We start from the raw sequence: 19819 nt of genomic DNA on the forward strand, positions 1-19819 counted from the left end.
GAATGTATGCCTTCTCACTTGAGACCTGTTAGTTCAGATTTTGTTGAAACTGAGTTTGAAGTGTTCCCAAAATTTGTGCATTCCAGTATGTGATGTTCAGGAATGTTGTTCACACATTTTAAATGGGAATAAATAAAGACAAGTTAGGTGCAGCCTTAGAAAGAAGTCCCAGAAAATTTTCACACAGTGCAGCACTCTAGAGTGGTGTGTCAACATCTGTTTACAGAGCTGTGCATTAACTCAAACTAAACCTAGGATATATCCTATAACCAAAAATACTCTGTAAGATTGTCACAGACACATTGGCAGTATGTGGTCTTGTATTTTCCTGCATAAAATAACCACAGGGCTTTTCATTATTTATTATTTCTTTAAAAATGGTTGCAAGACAGGGTGATTATAATTACAGTTAAACTTTCAAACCACCATAGAAATAACAGCACTGGTGAGAATGACATCAAATTACAATGGAATATTATCGGAGAATGTGGAAAAATGTACGGCAGACTAAATAATAAATAGTTACAAAATGTAGCAATAGATGGTGCTGTAAGCATCATAATTTAAAAGCGGTCAACTGCAAATGACAAATGAATCATACAACAATGCCTAAGGTGTACGTTTGAGGTTAAACAAACTGTACTACTCAGTTTGCACGAGTGTACAGGTGTGATAACGGCAAGGTCACATCACTTTGGATGGGAAAAATTGGGTTTTAATTGTCTTGAGGCCAAAACCTGCATAAAAAGCATCACTCACCTCAGTTTTTAATTGTCCTGAGGCCAAAAGACGCATAAAAAGCATCACTCAGCTCAGTTTTTAATTGTCCTGAGGCCAAAAGCTGCATAAAAAGCACCAATCACGTCGGTTTTTAATTGTCCTGAGGCCAAAAGCAATATAAAAAGCATCACTCACATTAGTTTTTAATTGTCTTGAGGTCAAAACTGCATAAACAGCATCAATAAAAATCAAATAAAATTATTAATTTCAACGTGACTGGCACAAAACATGTACAATATGCTGTTCACCATTTCTACAAGTTGAAATTGAAAAACAGCACGTTTGACAACGGATCGAAGAGTTTCTGAGGTCACGTTCAGAACGTGTCGCGCAATGCGTACATTCAGTGCAGCTAAGTTTGCAATCGGAAAAGTGAACACAACCTCTTTCAGATAGCCCCACAACCAGAAGTCACACGGGTTAATATCAGGTGATTGGGACGGCCAGGCTGTAGGCAAATGGCGGCTGGTAATTCTAGCATTTCCAAAATGGCGCTTCAGTAGCTGGTTAACTGGATTGTCAATGTGCGGATGTGTGCCATCTTGCATAAAAATGATCCCATCCACACACCCATGCTGTTGGAGAGCTGGAATGACGTGGTTGCACAAAAGACACTCATAGCGCTTACTAGTGATGGTACAGGTAACAGGACCGGAAGCACCTGTCTCGTCAAAAAAATATGGCCCTATGATAAATGATGCTGTAAACCTGCACTACACAGTGACCTTTTCAGGATGGAGTGGTACTGGTTGATTTGCGTATGGATTTTCTGTTGCCCATATTTGACAATTCTGTGTATCGACATATTCTGTCAGACGGAAGAGGGCTTCATCTTTCCACAAAATCTTCCACGGCCAATCTACATCTACATTTATACTCCGCAAGCCACCCAACGGTGTGTGGCGGAGGGCACTTTACGTGCCACTGTCATTATCTCCCTTTCCTGTTCCAGTCGCGTATGGTTCGCGGGAAGAACGACTGTCTGAAAGCCTCTGTGCGCGCTCTAATCTCTCTAATTTTACATTCGTGATCTCCTCGGGAGGTATAAGTAGGGGGAAGCAATATATTCGATACCTCATCCAGAAACGCACCCTCTCGAAACCTGGCGAGCAAGCTACACCGCGATGCAGAGCGCCTCTCTTGCAGAGTCTGCCACTCGAGTTTGTTAAACATCTCCGTAACACTATCACGGTTACCAAATAACCCTGTGACGAAACGCGCCGCTCTTCTTTGGACCTTCTCTATCTCCTCCGTCAACCCGATCTGGTACGGATCCCACACTGATGAGCAATACTCAAGTATAGGTCGAACGAGTGTTTTGTAAGCCACCTCCTTTGTTGATGGACTACATTTTCTAAGGACTCTCCCAATGAATCTCAACCTGGTACCCGCCTTACCAACAATTAATTTTATATGATCATTCCACTTCAAATCGTTCCGCACGCATACTCCCAGATATTTTACAGAAGTAACAGCTACCAGTGTTTGTTCCGCTATCATATAATCATAGAATAAAGGATCCTTCTTTCTATGTATTCGCAATACATTACATTTGTCTATATTAAGGGTCAGTTGCCACTCCCTGCACCAAGTGCCTATCCGCTGCAGATCTTCCTGCACTTCGCTACAATTTTCTAATGCTGCAACTTCTCTGTATACTACAGCATCATCCGCGAAAAGCCGCATGGAACTTCCGACACTATCTACTAGGTCATTTATATATATTGTGAAAAGCAATCGTCCCATAACACTCCCCTGTGGCACGCCAGAGGTTACTTTAACGTCTGTAGACGTCTCTCCGTTGATAACAACATGCTGTGTTCTGTTTGCTAAAAACTCTTCAATCCAGCCACACAGCTGGTCTGATATTCCGTAGGCTCTTACTTTGTTTATCAGGCGACAGTGCGGAACTGTATCGAACGCCTTCCGGAAGTCAAGAAAAATAGCATCTACCTGGGAGCCCGTATCTAATATTTTCTGGGTCTCATGAACAAATAAAGCGAGTTGGGTTTCACACGATCGCTGTTTACGGAATCCATGTTGATTCCTACATAGTAGATTCTGAGTTTCCAAAAACGACATGATACTCGAGCAAAAGACATGTTCTAAAATTCTACAACAGATCGACGTAAGAGATATAGGTCTATAGTTTTGCGCATCTGCTCGATGACCCTTCTTGAAGACTGGGACTACCTGTGCTCTTTTCCAATCATTTGGAACCTTCTGTTCCTCTAGAGACTTGGGGTACACGGCTGTTAGAAGGGGGGCAAGTTCTTTCGCGTACTCTGTGTAGAATCGAATTGGTATCCCGTCAGGTCCAGTGGACTTTCCTCTGTTGAGTGATTCCAGTTGCTTTTCTATTCCTTGGACACTTATTTCGATGTCAGCCATTTTTTCGTTGGTGCGAGGATTTAGAGAAGGAACTGCAGTGCGGTCTTCCTCTGTGAAGTAGCTTTGGAAAAAGGTGTTTAGTATTTCAGCTTTACGCTTGTCATCCTCTGTTTCAATGCCATCATCATCCCGCAGTGTCTGGACATGATGTTTCGAGCCATTTACTGATTTAACATAAGACCAGAACTTCCTAGGATTTTCTGTCAAGTCGGTACCTAGTATTTTACTTTCGAATTCACTGAACGCTTCACGCATAGCCCTCCTTACGCTAACTTTGACATCGTTTAGCTTCTGTTTGTCTGAGAGGTTTTGGCTGCGTTTAAACTTGGAGTGAAGCTCTCTTTGCTTGTCCTCTTCCATGTGAACAAGAAATTCTAAAGCAAAGATTTCTCCTGCTGGCTGGTCAACAGGAAGCAACTCGTGCACATTGGTAATTTTGAATGGATAGCTAAGAAGGATAGGATATTACACACCATGCTCACGGGTACGTCCAATGTTCATCGTGCTCACGGGTACGTCCAATGTTCACGCAATTTTCCGTGCACTATATGTTTGCACACCACTACTCATCTCCTTCAGCATTGGTTGGCCACTGCTTCCACTAACGTCGAATCAATTCGTTTCCTCCCTCTACCAGGTTGCACACCAAAAGAACCCGTCTTTTCGAATCACTTTCTCCAGACCCATGGCAGTCATTGGACCAACACATTTTTTCAAACCCTTCAGTGTCCAGAACTTCTGCAGAGCGACACGTGCACAGCCAACAAAGCTTTACAAACAGAGCGTGATCCTGCATTGATACAGTCATGGCAAATGTCGCAGACGCAAAAGAAGGAAAAGCTGTGTAGCTGGCATGTTTAACCAATTTCAATGGGTCATGCGCATGACAGGTGTTTTCATTTTGGTATTTTGACACATACGGCGCCATCTATTGATCAATTTTCACACTTTTTTTTCTTCTGCCACATGTTTTCCCCTTCTACAATTTAATTCCATTGCAATTTGACATTATTTTGACTAGTGGTGCTATTTCTACAGCGTTTTGAAAGTTTAACTTTAAGTATAATCACCCTGTATATTGTTCACATGCCTACTGGAATGTATGGTTGTCACAACATATCAATAGTTTGTCTCAACAGGTGACATATGAATAAAAATGAACTGATTTTCTAGCTGGATCTATTAAGTGGGTTGGTGATTTCCTTGTCTGGAGTTGAAGACAGTTTGGCTGATGGAAATGAAAGATTCTGATTATCCATAGTACTAAGTCTGATGAATCTGAGATGACATTTGCACTCTCTACATAAAGCAAGATAGTAACATCTAAATGTTCGTGGAATGTTATACAATATTATATAATGCTCACTAAAATATCAAAGTTTTCATCTCTCAAAAATAAAAATAAATATAGGTAATTCAGCTGTTACAAGATCTTACCTCAAGTGCAACTATAAGCAAAATTGTCTGTGTTGTAGACATTTCTGGAAACATTCTGTGTACTTGACCAGAGAGTCCAATAAGGGCACAGTTGACTAAGACAGCAATTAAGCACATTACCTCCATGGCATTCTGCAGTGGGAAAATTTTTTGTTAGCTATTAATTCATAGTTACTTGAACATAAGCATCTTACAACCTAACACATACCTGCCAAGTACCAATGTTTGACACTCTCTGACCAAATGGTCTTTGAAATATAAAGCACAATTTGAATGCATCACTACGGATCTCAATCAAATTGTTCAGCAGAGCACAGAAGGCAGCCATAGGGAATGCAGATGAAAATAAAACAACATAACCCAACTGTATAAACATTTCCAGATGATCTGCAAATGTTCCATCATACTGAAACAAAAGATTAAAAGGTGTGATGATAAGTTATGCAGTACATCAACAGAAAAATCAAATTATTATATAGTCTGTATCTTAAATTGTACAACCGTTATTTAAAATCGAATAAATGATCCTAATAATTTCTGTAAGCTAATTTGTGATATGAAATTAGGATTTTGCTTATAAACACAAATTCCAAGACTGTTCTGTATGTCATATATATAGTGTGGTCAATTTTCTTTATTATGGTTAGCATTTATGTTTGCACTTGCACGTGTGATGAAAGGTACATTGCTGATACGCTCAATGTAAGCCCAAGTCTTTTTTTTTTTTAATTTCACCACATCTGTTGCAAGCAGAAATATTTTTCTTGGCTTGTACTGAAATATGGACTCTCCAAAAAGTAACAGCCAATGTTGGTTGCAGGCAGTAAAATTTATTAATTGTACAGAAAACTGAGACTTTTCAACCCTGATACGTATAATAACTTTTCCTACACTTTCATCTGCTTCACCTATTCCACTGCCTTTGTCCAGAAAGAAATCTCCTATCCACTGTTGCTCCTCCCTAGCAGTGAAGTTTCTACTTCCAACGACCAATGCACCCTATACCCTTCATCATTGAGTATTATGCAGGCCTTGAATGCCTCAGTTGAATGCCAGCATTAACTAAAATTGAGTCTAGGAACTGCCCCATAATAAAAACAGTCCAGTATTCTCATAGATACATTGGCAGTATCTGCTCCTGCATGATCATAAATGAAACAACTATAGGTGTTTTCATTACTTGTGTGTCTTTAAAACGGGCTGCAACATACTGTTCACCTATCTACTGGAATTTATGGTCAAAACATATCACTACTTTGTCCGAAGACATGACATGTGTGAAAATAAGTTTAATCTGTTAAGTTGGTTGGCAATCTTTTTGTCTAGAGCTGAAAAGAGCTTGGTATGTTAGAGGATGGAATGGAAAGATTCTAATTGTCCATTGTGCTATATCTGATGCACCTGAGACCAAATTTGCAAAGTAAACATCAGAAAAGCTAGTAACATGCAAATGTTCAGGGAAAGTTATATACCATTATATGCTGCTAGCCAAATACAGAAGTTCTCGTCTTCAAAAAATCAAAATAATTATTGTTAAAACATCTGTTAAATGATCTTACCTCAAGTGCAACTATGAGCAAATGGACACTTTGAATACTTCCAATTAGCACTACCTTCCCTAATCTTCGGATATGGGAACTTGCTCTAGAACATATCACATTGTCTCACCACCCTTCAAAACCAAATCTTTTTAGCCTACTTGTTCTTGGATTTCTTCATACAATGGAGTTTGTTTACAATTTATTTAATGATTTTACTCCATTTATTACCCTTCATTAGTTTTATTCGCACCACTGTCATTTTATTTTGTTCTTCTATACATATATTCATTTCTCATTCTATTGTCGATGAGCTGAATCTGACACAGCACTTCCAGATAAACTATATTTGGCTTCCTATACTGACAAAATTTCCTTCATCTTTGGCCCTTTTCTTGTGCAAGACACAGTGAGTCCCTCTTAATTTGAGTTCTCCCACTCCAACTTCTCCAACTACTACTTTTCTTCTCTCCTGAAGAAAGAACTAGAGGATTTAAAATCTGGGAGTAACCCTAAACCAATTTATAAGCAAATAAAAGTCAGAGAAAAAGAGAATGCCAAAAAATGTCTCCTTTACAAATAGCACATATGATGCATATTTTGTTAGCTTGTTTTGGAAGCTACAGCACATTTTTATCAATCTGAATTGGTTAAATATTGTTACATTGTTTAACAAAAATGAATTTTTCCTCTGTGTAGTACCAAAGAAAACACAACTACCTCCATTGGGTAACAGGCAACATCCAAACAAGATGAACATATATAGTATAGCTAATGTGTAAATGTTTTGTGCTCGACAACTGAATTTAACATAGAGGAAAAAGGTGTGATTGAAACTTGGACCTTATATTATCAATGTGACAAAGTACAGCACTATCATCCTGCTTAAACTGGATTAGCTCTAAGGGTACATAAAATTTTAATGGATAGGGCCACAGTCCATACTGCTTGTGGCTCACACTCAATTTTGCAATAAGGTTTTAATTGTGTCCAAATTGCAATACAGTTAGCCTGCCAAGTTATAAGGTTCCACACTATTTGTTAGTTCAGTAGACCTCAATGCTTAGACATATGCAGATCACTCTAGTACTATTCTATAATTTAATAATCCAACAAACCACCACTAATTTATCCACAATTATCTATAAAGCCATTGACAACATCTATGAATAACTTTAATGTTATCAATAATGGTTTATAATTGAGATGTGTTACATTCGAAAGACAATACGAAAACTAGTTTCACATGTGACAAATTTTTTTTTTTTTTTTTTTAAAGTAACAATGGAATTTTGTAAGTTTCTTGTCCAATTTGATTAGAGCTGTTAAAAATCCAAGAGCTACTTTGGTACACCATAATACTAGTCATCGTGCTAACTTAATAGAGTTAAATAGCAGATACTAAATGCCCTTCATTATGAAGTTATTAAACGTCTTTCACAGGATATTAAATCCTAATCTCCATTAAACTTTTAGACCACAGTTATCAGATAAGGTGAAGCAAATCTCACCATTTCTTTCGAACAGTAATTGATAGGCATGTAAATATTTTCATATGAGAACCCATTGGAACTGAAAGACTTTCTGACATGGAAGGGTTCATTGTTTCAATACTGAACCATGTATGTGGTACTACTATTACCTTGCTCTATTAACATTATTATTATAACTGTCCCACGTTATAGTACTACAGTGGCCAGAGATCAGAATGCACAATCATTTTATCTCTGAAATACCCAAGAAGATGACAGCATCACTAACTGATACACTTACACTGAATGTCATCATTAAATATAAAGGCTTTAGTTTGCCCTTGCTTTTACCCATACTGCAGTACCAATATATCCAAGACCGAGTGACTAGTGTTCAAGTGCCGCATCAGTTAATAACCCAGACCACTGCTATTGCAACAACTGAAAAGGCTGCTATCCCTCTTCAGGAACTGTATCTAGTGTGGTCTCTGCAGAAACACACCTAGGATGTGGTTATCTGTATGACTCAGATGCACAAGCTACCTGAACACAGCAAGGTCCACAGCCCATGAGAGGAGGAGGAGGAGGAGGAGGACAACAAGACAAAGACAAAGGGAGGCAAGATATGAAAGATGGGAGTAAAATGAAGACAGTACAGTATACCAACATACATTGAAAGTAAACAGTAAATATATATTATGAACATACAGGAATATCTATTATAACATAACAAAAAGAAAAGAAAACTATGGAATTCCCTACATGACACTGGAAACAACAACAACAACACTGTATTATTGTAATGATGTATGTCCAGCAACAGGCGGTCCATCTCAGCAGCATATATAGTGTTTTTCATTAAGCTGGTGAGTTAACTGGTTCTGCTGTATACGTAGAACAAGTTCAAATTGTTATAAAATGGCTAAAAAGTAATACGATCACAAAATGCATGCCTCTGAGTATCAGGACCATCCTTTTAGTTTTTGAACATATTTTCAGATTTCTTATTTCATTTATGCACACTTTTTGTCCCTGGGATTCTGTTATTTTCTCCAACATGACACTTTCCACTGCATCATAACCCCACTTTTTGTCATAAGATTTGCTGCATTATGAAGTCAAAGTGTTGGGGCACCCACTGCTGTCTGTTAAAATGATGTTAGGCATGTAACTAATAGAATGTAAACCACCATTCTACTATTAGTACAACTGCAATAACAACAACAACTACTATTATTTGATTTGGCATACAATTCACAGACAATTCATTAAATATAAATTTGATGGTGTTCAAGATGTGACTCCGAGTAGATGGTACAAAAAAAATTCATCTGATGTACTTTGAACAATTAGGCAATTGTCCTTGATTCATGAAGCATGCTGATACAGAAATGGTCCAATTGCAAACTGCTACCATTGTGGAGGGAGCACATTTTTTCATTCACATTTGTGATCATTTTGCGCCCAACTAAAGCTAATAGTCTAATCCCTTACTAAGGAAATCAGCACCCCTTTCAGGTTCAGCCCACTATCAAGGAAACTGATGAAGGATATCACACACAAGAATAATTTATCAGTTGCAAATCTTTTGTCTATAAAACTTATCAAGCAACCATAAAAAAATAAAGTTGATAAGGAATCTACGAACATGTTACCTATCTAATAATGTTTTTAATGCAGTTGTGAGATGTTCCTTGGAATTAAAGGTCATCCCTGAAATTCATGTAAGCTGCAGAGCACCATGATTCCAATATGTGAATTCATTCAGTTCTCTGTACACTCGTGTTTCAAAGAAAGTCATCCTCTTTCACAAGAATATACATTCTACTTGAATGATGATAGAAATATGGGGCAAATTTTACTTTACGTACTGAAATTGAGAGGGTTTGCAGGACGGCAAAACCATGAAATATTCCTGGAGTAACTTCAGTTTTAATTATATTCCTTCATATATAAAAAATAATGATCCACAGGGTCAAATAACAGTTGCACTTGTTACATGAGCTGATAAAGAATGCTATCTTGGTGGACTGATGTTAAAAGTTTATCTAGGAAATATAAAAGTTTATCTAGGAAATAGTTATAAGTTGCCAGTTTGTATGTTTGCTGGTAGGGGCCTCTGAAGGGCATTTAGCTTGCTCATTTCATCATTACTCAGTGGGTGATGGTGATAAACCAACAAGAAAATGTATTTCACATTCTTAGTTTCAACAGGTGTGATTCAGTTACGACTGTACAGAACGATTTTTGTTGAGAGTACGCCATTGCATATTCGACAGTGTAAGGAGGGTACTTAAGTTCACAATCCACGTTGGTCTCTAAGGTCACCTTATATAGTATGGGATCTTTTCTGGTGGGGATTTGTAAAACAATTTACGTGGATCCCTTCCAACAACTTTGGGTGAACTGCAACTTTGGATGAACTCATCAGCAGTAATGTAGTAATTCCAGGCATTTTTGCAGAAGTATGGGACAAATTTGACTATGGTCTGGATTGTGAAAAATTGTAAAAAGTATCCCAAGGTTGTATGTGCTTGCATAAAAGAGGAGTACCTATACTGCCCTTTTTTAACAAAGGAAAAGAGAAACCATTTTGTAATCCTATGGTTCCCCCCCATTAACCATGGACCTTGCCGTTGGTGGGGACGCTTGCGTGCCACAGCGATACAGATGGCCATACCGTAGGTGACACCACAACGGAGGGGTATCTGTTGAGAGGCCAGACAAACATGTGGTTCCTGAAGAGGGGCAGCAGCCTTTTCAGTAGTTGCAGGGGCAACAGTCTGAATGATTGACTGATCTGGCCTTGTAACACTAACCAAAACGGCCTTGCTCTGCTGGTACTGCGAACGGCTGAAAGCAAGGGGAAACTACGGCTGTAATTTTTCCCGAGGGCATGCAGCTTTACTGTATGGTTAAATGATGATGACGTCATCTTGGGTAAAATATTCCGGAGGTAAAATAGTCCCCCATTCGGATCTCCGGACGGGAACTACTCGTTGTTATCAGGAGGAAGAAAACTGGCGTTCTACGGATCAGAGCGTGGAGTGCCAGATTCCTTAATCGGGCAGGTAGGTTAGAAAATTTAAAAAGGGAAATGGATAGGTTAAAGTTAGATATAGTGGGAATTAGTGAAGTTCGGTGGGAGGAGGAACAAGACGTTTGGTAAGGCGAATACAGGGTTATAAATACAAAATCAAATAGGGGTAATGCAGGAGTAGGTTTAATAATGAATAAAAAAATAGCAGTGCGGGTAAGCTACTACAAACAGCATAGTGAACGCATTATTGTGGCCAAGATAGACACGAAGCCCATGTCTACTACAGTAGTACAAGTTTATATGCCAACTAGCTCTGCAGATGATGAAGAAATTGATAAAATGTATGAGAAGATAAAAGAAATTATTCAGGTAGTGAAGGGAGACGAAAATTTAATAGTGATGGGTGACTAGAATTCGAGAGTAGGAAAAGGGAGAGAAGTAAACATAGTAGGTGAATATGGATTGGGGGTAAGAAATGAAAGAGGAAGCTGTCTGGTAGAATTTTGCCAGGAGCATAACTTAATCACAGCTAACATTTGGTTCAAGAATCATAAAAGAAGGTTGTATACATGGAAGAATCCTGGAGATACTAGAAGGTATCCGATAGATTATATATTGGTAAGACATAGATTTAGGAGCCAGGTTTTAAACTTTAAGACATTTCCAGGGGCAGATGTGGACTCTAACCACACTCTATTGGTTATGAACTGTAGATTAAAACTGAAGAACTTGCAAAAAGGTGGGAATTTAAGGAGATGGGACCTGGATAAACTGACTAAACCACAGGTTGTAAAGAGTTTCAGGGAGAGCATAAGGGAACAATTGACAGGAATGGGGGAAAGAAATACAGTAGAAGAAGAATGGGTAGCTCTGAGGGATGAAGTAGTGAAGGCAGCAGAGGATCAAGTAGGTAAAAAGACGAGGGCTACTAGAAATCCTTGGGTAACAGAAGAAATATTGAATTTAATTCATGAAAGAAGAAAATATAAAAACACAGTAAATGCAGCAGGCAAAAAGGAATACAAACGTCTCAAAAATGAGATCGACAGGAAGTGCAAAATGGCTAAGCAGGGATGGCTAGAGGACAAGTGTAAGGATGTAGAGGCTTATCTCACTAGGGATAAGACAGATACTGCCTACAGGAAAATTAAAGAGACCTTTGGAGAAAAGAGAGCCACTTGTATGAATATCAAGAGCTCACATGGAAACCCAGTTCTAAGCAAAGAAGGGAAAGCAGAAAGGTGGAAGGAATATATAGAGGGTCTATACAAGGGTGATGTACTTGAGGACAATATTATGGAAATATATTATATATGGAAACAAGGCTCCGGGAGTAGACAACATTTCATTGAAACTACTGACGGCCTTGGGAGAGCCAGTCCTGACAAAACTCTATCATCTGGTGAGCAAGATGTACGAGACAGGCGAAATACCCTCAGACTTCAAGAAGAATATAATAATTCCAATCCCAAAGAAAGCAGATGTTGACAGATGTGAAAATTACCGAACTATCAGTTTAATAAGTCACGGCTGCAAAATACTAACACGAATTCTTTACAGACGAATGGAAAAACTGGTAGAAGCCAACCCCAGGGAAGATCAGTTTGGATTCTGTAGAAATGTTGGAACATGTGAGGTAATACTGAACCTACGACTTATCTTAGAAAATAGATTAAGGAAAGGCAAACCTATGTTTCTAGCATTTGTAGACTAAGAGAAAGCTTTTGACAATATTGGTGAAGACTGCCAGTCTCGCTAGCGGGATGAAAGCATAGCTTACCATCTGCAGCATCGACGACAGGACTGACTGCGGACCTTTGGTACAGAGCCGAGTGGAGGGTCTGAATCAGAGGCTGAGACGGTTCTGCGACCATGTAGGCTGCAGATTCCTCGACTTGCGCCATAGGGCGGTGAGGTTTCGGGTGCCGGTGGATAGGTCAGGAGTCCATTACGCGCAGCAAGCGGCTACACGGGTAGCAGGGGTTGTGTGGCGTGGACTGGGCGGTTTTTTGGGTTAGATGGCCTCGGGCAAGTACAGAAAGGGCAGCAGCTTCAAAGGGTGCGGGGCAAAGTCAGGACATGCGGGGGCCAAGCAGCAATCGGTATTGTAATTGTAAACTGTCGAAGCTGCATTGGTGAAGTACTGGAACTTCAAGCGCGGATAGAAGGCACCATAGCTGAAATCGTTAAAGGTACGGAAAGCTGGCTGAAGCCAGAGATAAATTCTGCCGAAATTTTTACAAAGGCACAGACGGTGTTTAGAAAGGATAGATTGCATGCAACCGGTGGTGGCGTGTTTGTCGCTGTTAGTAGTAATTTATCCTGTAGTGAAGTAGAAGTGGATAGTTCCTGTGAATTATTATGGGTGGAGGTTACTCTCAACAACCGAGCTAGGTTAATAATTGGCTCCTTTTACCGACCTCCCGACTCAGCAGCATTAGTGGCAGAACAACTGAGAGAAAATTTGGAATACATTTCACATTAATTTTCTCAGCATGTTATAGTCTTAGGTGGAGATTTCAGTTTACCAGATATAGACTGGGACACTCAGATGTTTAGGACGGGTGGTAGGGACAGAGCATCGAGTGACATTATACTGAGTGCACTACCCGAAAATTACCTCGAGCAATTAAATAGAGAACTGACTCGTGAAGATAACATCTTGGACCTACCGATAACAAACAGACCCGAACTTTTAGACTCTGTAAGTGCAGAACAGGGAATCAGTGATCATAAGGTCGTTGCAGCATCCCTGAATATGGAAGTTAATAGGAATATAAAAAAAGGGAGGAAGGTTTATCTGTTTAGCAAGAGTAATAGAAGGCAGATTTCAGACTACCTAACAGATCAAAACGAAAATTTCTGTTCCGACACTGACAATGTTGAGTGTTTATGGAAAAAGTTAAAGGCAATCGTAAAATGCGTTTTAGACAGGTAAGTGCCGAGTAAAACTGTGAGGGATGGGAAAAACCCACCGTGGTTCAACAACAAAGTTAGGAAACTACTGCGAAAGCAAAGAGAGCTTCACTCCAAGTGAAAATGCAGCCAAAACCTCTCAGACAAACAGAAGTTAAACGATGTCAAAGTTAGCGTAAGGAGGGCTATGCGTGAAGCGCTCAGTGAATTCGAAAGTAAAATTCTATGTACCGACTTGACAGAAAATCCTAGGAAGTTCTGGTCTTATGTTAAATAAGTAAGTGGCTCGAAACAGCATATCCAGACACTCCGGGATGATGATGGCGTTGAAACAGAGGACAACACGCGCAAAGCTGAAATACTAAACACCTTTTTCCAAAACTGTTTCACAGAGGAAGACCGCACTGCAGTTCCTTCTCTAAATCGTTGCACAAACGAAAAAATGGCTGAGATTGAAATAAGTGTCCAAGGAATAGAAAAGCAACTGGAATCACTCAACAGAGGAAAGTCCACTGGACCTGACGAGATACCAATTCGATTCTACACAGAGTACGCGAAAGAACTTGCCCCCCTTCTAACAGCCGTGTACCGCAAGTCTCTAGAGGAACGGAAGGTTCCAAATGATTGGAAAAGAGCACAGGTAGTCCCAGTCTTCAAGAAGGGTCGTCGAGCAGATGTGCAAAATTATAGACCTATATCTCTGACATCAATCTGTTGTAGAATTTTAGAACATGTTTTTTGCTCGCATATCATGTCGGTTTTGGAAACCCAGAATCTACTCTGTAGGAATCAACATGGATTCCAGAAACAGCGATCATGTGAGACCCAACTCGCTTTATTTGTTCATGAGACCCAGAAAATATTAGATACAGGCTCCCAGGTAGATGCCATTTTCCTTGACTTCCAGAAGGCGTTCGATACAGTTCCGCACTGTCGCCTGATAAACAAAGTAAGAGCCTACGGAATATCAGACCAGCTGTGTGGCTGGATTGAAGAGTTTTTAGCAAACAGAACACAGCATGTTGTTATCAATGGAGAGACATCTACAGACATTAAAGTAACCTCTGGCATGCCACAGGGGAGTGTTATGGGACCATTGCTTTTCACAATATATATAAATGACCTAGTAGATAGTATCGGAAGTTCCATGAGGCTTTTCGCGGATGATGCTGTAGTATACAGAGAAGTTGCAGCATTAGAAAATTGTAGCGAAATGCAGGAAGATCTGCAGCGGATAGGCACTTGGTGCAGGGAGTGGCAACTGACCCTTAACATAGACAAATGTAATGTATTGCGAATACATAGAAAGAAGGATCCTTTATTGTATGATTATATGATAGCGGAACAACCACTGGTAGCAGTTAGTTCTGTAAAATATCTGGGAGTATGCGTGCGCAACGATTTGAAGTGGAATGATCGTATAAAATTAATTGTTGGTAAGGTGGGTACCAGGTTGAGATTCATTGGGAGAGTCCTTAGAAAATGTAGTCCACCAACAAAGGAGGTGGCTTACAAAACACTCGTTCGACCTATACTTGAGTATTGCTCATCAGTGTGGGATCCGTGCCAGATCGGGTTGACGGAGGAGATGGAGAAGATCCAAAGAAGAGCGGCGCGTTTCGTCACAGGGTTATTTGGTAACTGTGATAGCATTACGGAGATGTTTAGCAAACTCAAGTGGCAGACTCTGCAAGAGAGGCGCTCTGCATCACGGTGTAGCTTGCTCACCAGGTTTCAAGAGGGTGCATTTCTGTATGACGTATGGAATATATTGCTTCCCCCTACTTATACCTCCTGAGGAGATCACGAATGTAAAATTAGAGAGATTCAAGCGCGCACAGAGGCTTTCAGACAGTTGTTCTTCCCGTGAATCATACGCGACTGGAACAGAAAAGGGAGGTAATGACAGTGGCACGTAAAGTGCCCTCCGCCACGCACCGTTGAGTGGCTTGCGGAGTATAAATGTAGATGTAGATGTAGATGAATAATCTCTTTCAAATCCTAAAAGTGGCAGGGGTAAAACAGAGTGAGCGAAAGGCTATTTACAATTTCTACAGAAACCAGATGGCAGTTATAAGAGTCGATGGGCATGAAAGGGAAGCAGTGGTTGGGAAGGGAGTGAGACTGGGTTGTAGCCTCTCCCCGATGTTATTCAATCCGTATATTGAGCAAGCAGTAAATAAAATAAAAGAAAAATTTGGAGTAAGTATTAAAATCCATGGAGAAGAAATAAAATCTTTGAGGTTCGCCGATGACATTGTAATTCTGTCAGAGACACCAAAGGACTTGGAAGAGCAGTTGAACGGAATGGACAGTGTCTTGAAAGGAAAATATAAGATGAATATCAACAAAAGCAAAACGAGGATAATGGAATGTAGTCGAATTAAATCAGGTGATGCTGAGGGAATTAGATTAGGAAATGAGACACTTAAAGTAGTAAAGGAGTTTTGCTATTTGGGGAGCAAAATAACTGATGACGGTGGAAGTAGAGAGGATATAAAATGTAGACTGGAAATGGCAAGCAAAGCGTTTCTGAAGAAGAGAAATTTATTAACATCGAGTATAGATGTAAGTGTCAGGAAGTCGTTTCTGAAAGTATTTGTATGGAGTGTAGCCATGTATGGATGTGAAACATGGACGATAAATAGGTTGGACAAGAGGAGAATAGAAGCTTTCAAAATGTGGTGCTACAGAAGAATGCTGAAGATTAGATGGGTAGATCACATAACTAATGAGGTGGTATTGAATAGAATTGGGGAGAAGACGAGTTTGTGGCACAACTTGACAAGAAGAAGGAACCGGTTGGTAGGACATATTCTGAGGCATCGAGGGATCACAAACTTAGCATTGGAGGGAAGCGTGGACGGTAAAAATCATAGAGGGAGACCAGGAGATGAATACACTAAGCAGATTCAGAAGGGTGTAGGTTGCAGTAACTACTGGGAGATGAAGAAGCTTGCAGAGGATAGAGTAGCATGGAGAGCTGCATCAAACCAGTCTCAGGACTGAAGACCACAACAACAACAACAACAACAACAACAACAACAACATACTTCAGTTAAAATCCACCCCATGTTTCTATCTTTATTCATTTCTTTGAAGTGCTATGGATGGTGAAAAATGGTACCACAGGAATTGCTGCTATTGGTGAATGTAGGTTTACCTCAATCAATTTCTGAGCAAACACTCTAGGGAACGGAATGCAAATGAGATTTGGAGCCAAGTACTCCACAAAAGGGCATTGCTCACAGCAGCACATAAAGCTGTTCATCTGAAAAAACAAGACAGAAATGAGACAGTGTCTGCCTGGAGGTATGGTCTGTGTTATCATTTTGCCTCTTTTCAAATGGTGTGAGGCATCAAGCACTTAACATTCCCACAATTTGGGATATCTACATGATATAAAGCATTGATAAGTGGCTTCAGCAGGATATGGCATACCTGAAGAAAATTGTGGGCACACTTCTGTACTGAATTCAGGTCATTATCAAGGCTAGAGGTGGTGGTACACAGTATTATGATGATGATGGGGGTAACGAATTTTTAATCTGGTGTGCTTAATAGGTTTGTCAGTTTCAAAGAATATTGTGCGTACAAAGTAGCTCAATCTAATTTTGAAAGGTAATGTGACCTAAAAGAACACATTCATTCAAAGGAGAGCAACATAATAGGCAACTGTGCAGTCCTTGTTTTCACTTACACATTCATACACAATAATTCTGAAGAACAGTCTAGAATGATCATTGTTACCTATCAGTGGAGGGTATTTTACAGAACATTAAAAGAGAAAGTTATTATGGACAGACCACTGGAGTTCCAGCCTACCACACTGACAATATTCGTCAGCTGCATCACTAGTACATAATCAGTTTTTTTTTCTCTCCTTGGTTTCAAAATCTCGTTAAATACATGTGGTGCTACTCAAAATATACAAATATTATGCTGAACTTACGTTGACATGGTGGAAGTCTTGTATGTATTTATGTATACTTCTTACCAAATTGGGATGAGCATTATGGATAAAATATAAGTTGTATTTCCCCACAAATATTTAATCATCTTTTGATCACTTCTAAATGATGATTCAGTGCTCACCTCATAAACCAGTGGAAACTGACATGAGACCTGTATCTCACAGCATGAGAATTCAGGCCTCTATACCAGGCAGTTTCATGTGCAGAAATTACATGAAAAATGCCATCTTCCATTTCTTTTTTTAAAAGGTAGTGTCATGAAATGTCAGCCTGTTCCCTTGTGAGAGTACTGACCAATACAGTTTAAAGAATTCATTCCCATGTTAAAGTGTTAAGAACAGGTTAATACATTAATAACAATTTATGAAAACAGTGTCTGCATAAATATTCAAAGATCCTGGAGAACATCTGTAATTACATGCATTTCTATGAAAGATACTTCTAAACAGCCTCATTATAAGTATCTATGTATGTACTCATGACTCATAACCTGTCAGTTGTTATTTCTGTAGCCTCAGTATTAATTTGTTTTCCTTCTATTGCATCGTGAGCATGAAAGTGAGGATATAACATCACAGCACAGTGGTGTCACATTTGATTTGCACCTACCAGTTTTTCAGTGAGTTTTCTTTTCTACTCTATGGACCACATCCCTTGGTACAATCTCTCTCTCCATGCTCAACATTTCACTGATAAGAGTTAATGAAATATTTTTTAAATGCTCAGCTTCTTTGAATTTGGAGTTGATAGTATTTACAAATCTCATTCAAATGTTAACAAACCTTGAAAAGTGAACTCTCTAGTTCTGCTTGACTTATGTTCCTGTTTCCTGTTTTATTTGTAGTTGTCCCATCATCTGCTGTTACTTGAGGTTCTTTTGAAAGATCTTTCTTAGCCTCTGAAGGGCTCAGGGCGCCAAAGAGATCAAAACTAAGTTTTGCCAGGCGTAATTGCTCCAATAAATATGGTAATGCTGATTCTTTAAGATTACCAATAACTTGTCTTGCTATCAGAAGGGCAGCCAGTTGCTGTAATATGGACAAGTAAATATAAGTTTTTATTTACGTTATAACAAGAAACAACAAAATTTTTAAAGTTTATGGGTCATGTCTCACCTCTTTCAGTTTCTCTTGATCTTGAAGATAAAATGCTATATAAAATAGCGACAGGAAGGAATTCACAAACTGAAACTGAGAATACAAACAATAAGTACAGATTAATTCCTGAAATCTGAGATTGGTTCATTTTCTTTCTTGATATTCTTTATGGGCTCTAGAACAATACTACATGAAGACAAACATGAATAACTGCCACTTGGCAGTGAGAAATGTAAAATTTAAAGATTGGCGGTAATTTGAAATTTTCTCAACATAGGTGCAGCAATTTGCACTTTCTTATACTATAAATTCTTGTCTTCTATATCTGAAACATTTGATAACTTATTCTTCTGGTCTTTTAGAATAAATGCCATTACTCTGAAAGTGTTTAACTGTAGTCATCTTCCCTGGTTACAAAGTGTGTGTCAAATAGGAATCAAAATGAAATCTTGATTAGTACGTTGGTGGATATATTTTTATTTAAGATTATTTCATATCATATCTCGTCTACAGACAGTAATGGATTTCATTCACAGATGTTTGTATACTCTTAAGCTGTCAGAGTGCCTATGTATGTAGAAAGCTAGCCTGATGATTACATGAGACATGCAATGAATGCACTTACAGGAAAAAATGTATTTGGAGTCCAAGGATTAGCCAGCAAAATGCCTGCAAATGACTGACAAGCAGAAAAGCACCAAGCAGAAAAGCACACGTGTGAAAACAGGTACAGTAAAGCAGACTCATCAATATGACAGATGTAGAGAGGAGAGATTGATGCAGTTCAGGTGCAAGCTGTAGTGAAAAAAAATAGAGAACCTGTCAAATACAGAGGAAACTCAACTGTTTCATGATCCAATGTAGGATTCTGAAAGAAAGAACACTGATATTAACTACGGTAAAGCAAGCCGACACCACAAGTCAGTATTATTACTGGACATCCTAAATTAATTACATAAGGGAAACAGCTAAATTAATTACAAAAATACCTAAATTGTTTATGAAAGGGACAACACCCTGTACAAAATGGGGTATTTGCAAAAATTAGGTATTTTCCAATTGCCTTTGGACTATGATTTCAGCATTTGTTTACGCCATTATGAATTATTTTTTTAACCACTGAAGTGTGGTTCTTTTCTGGCTTAGAAAAATTTATAAATTAATATTTCGTGAT

The 19819-nt window shown here is 39.0% G+C and overlaps 1 protein-coding gene across 1 annotated transcript in view; it reads right to left on the minus strand.

Moving 5' to 3' along the window:
* Window positions 1-19819, minus strand: part of LOC126190852 (anoctamin-8) — a 191448-nt gene that overhangs the window by 4410 nt on the left and 167219 nt on the right. Inside the window, exons 11-14 of the mRNA XM_049931440.1 lie at window positions 18664-18738; window positions 18331-18576; window positions 4817-5014; window positions 4609-4740 (exon numbers count right to left, since the gene is read on the minus strand). Of these exons, the coding sequence (XP_049787397.1) occupies window positions 4609-4740; window positions 4817-5014; window positions 18331-18576; window positions 18664-18738 (651 nt within the window). The remainder of the gene's footprint in view (window positions 1-4608; window positions 4741-4816; window positions 5015-18330; window positions 18577-18663; window positions 18739-19819) is intronic.

Source organism: Schistocerca cancellata, chromosome 6, assembly GCF_023864275.1.
Source record: "Schistocerca cancellata isolate TAMUIC-IGC-003103 chromosome 6, iqSchCanc2.1, whole genome shotgun sequence".
Lineage (NCBI taxonomy): Eukaryota > Metazoa > Arthropoda > Insecta > Orthoptera > Acrididae > Schistocerca > Schistocerca cancellata.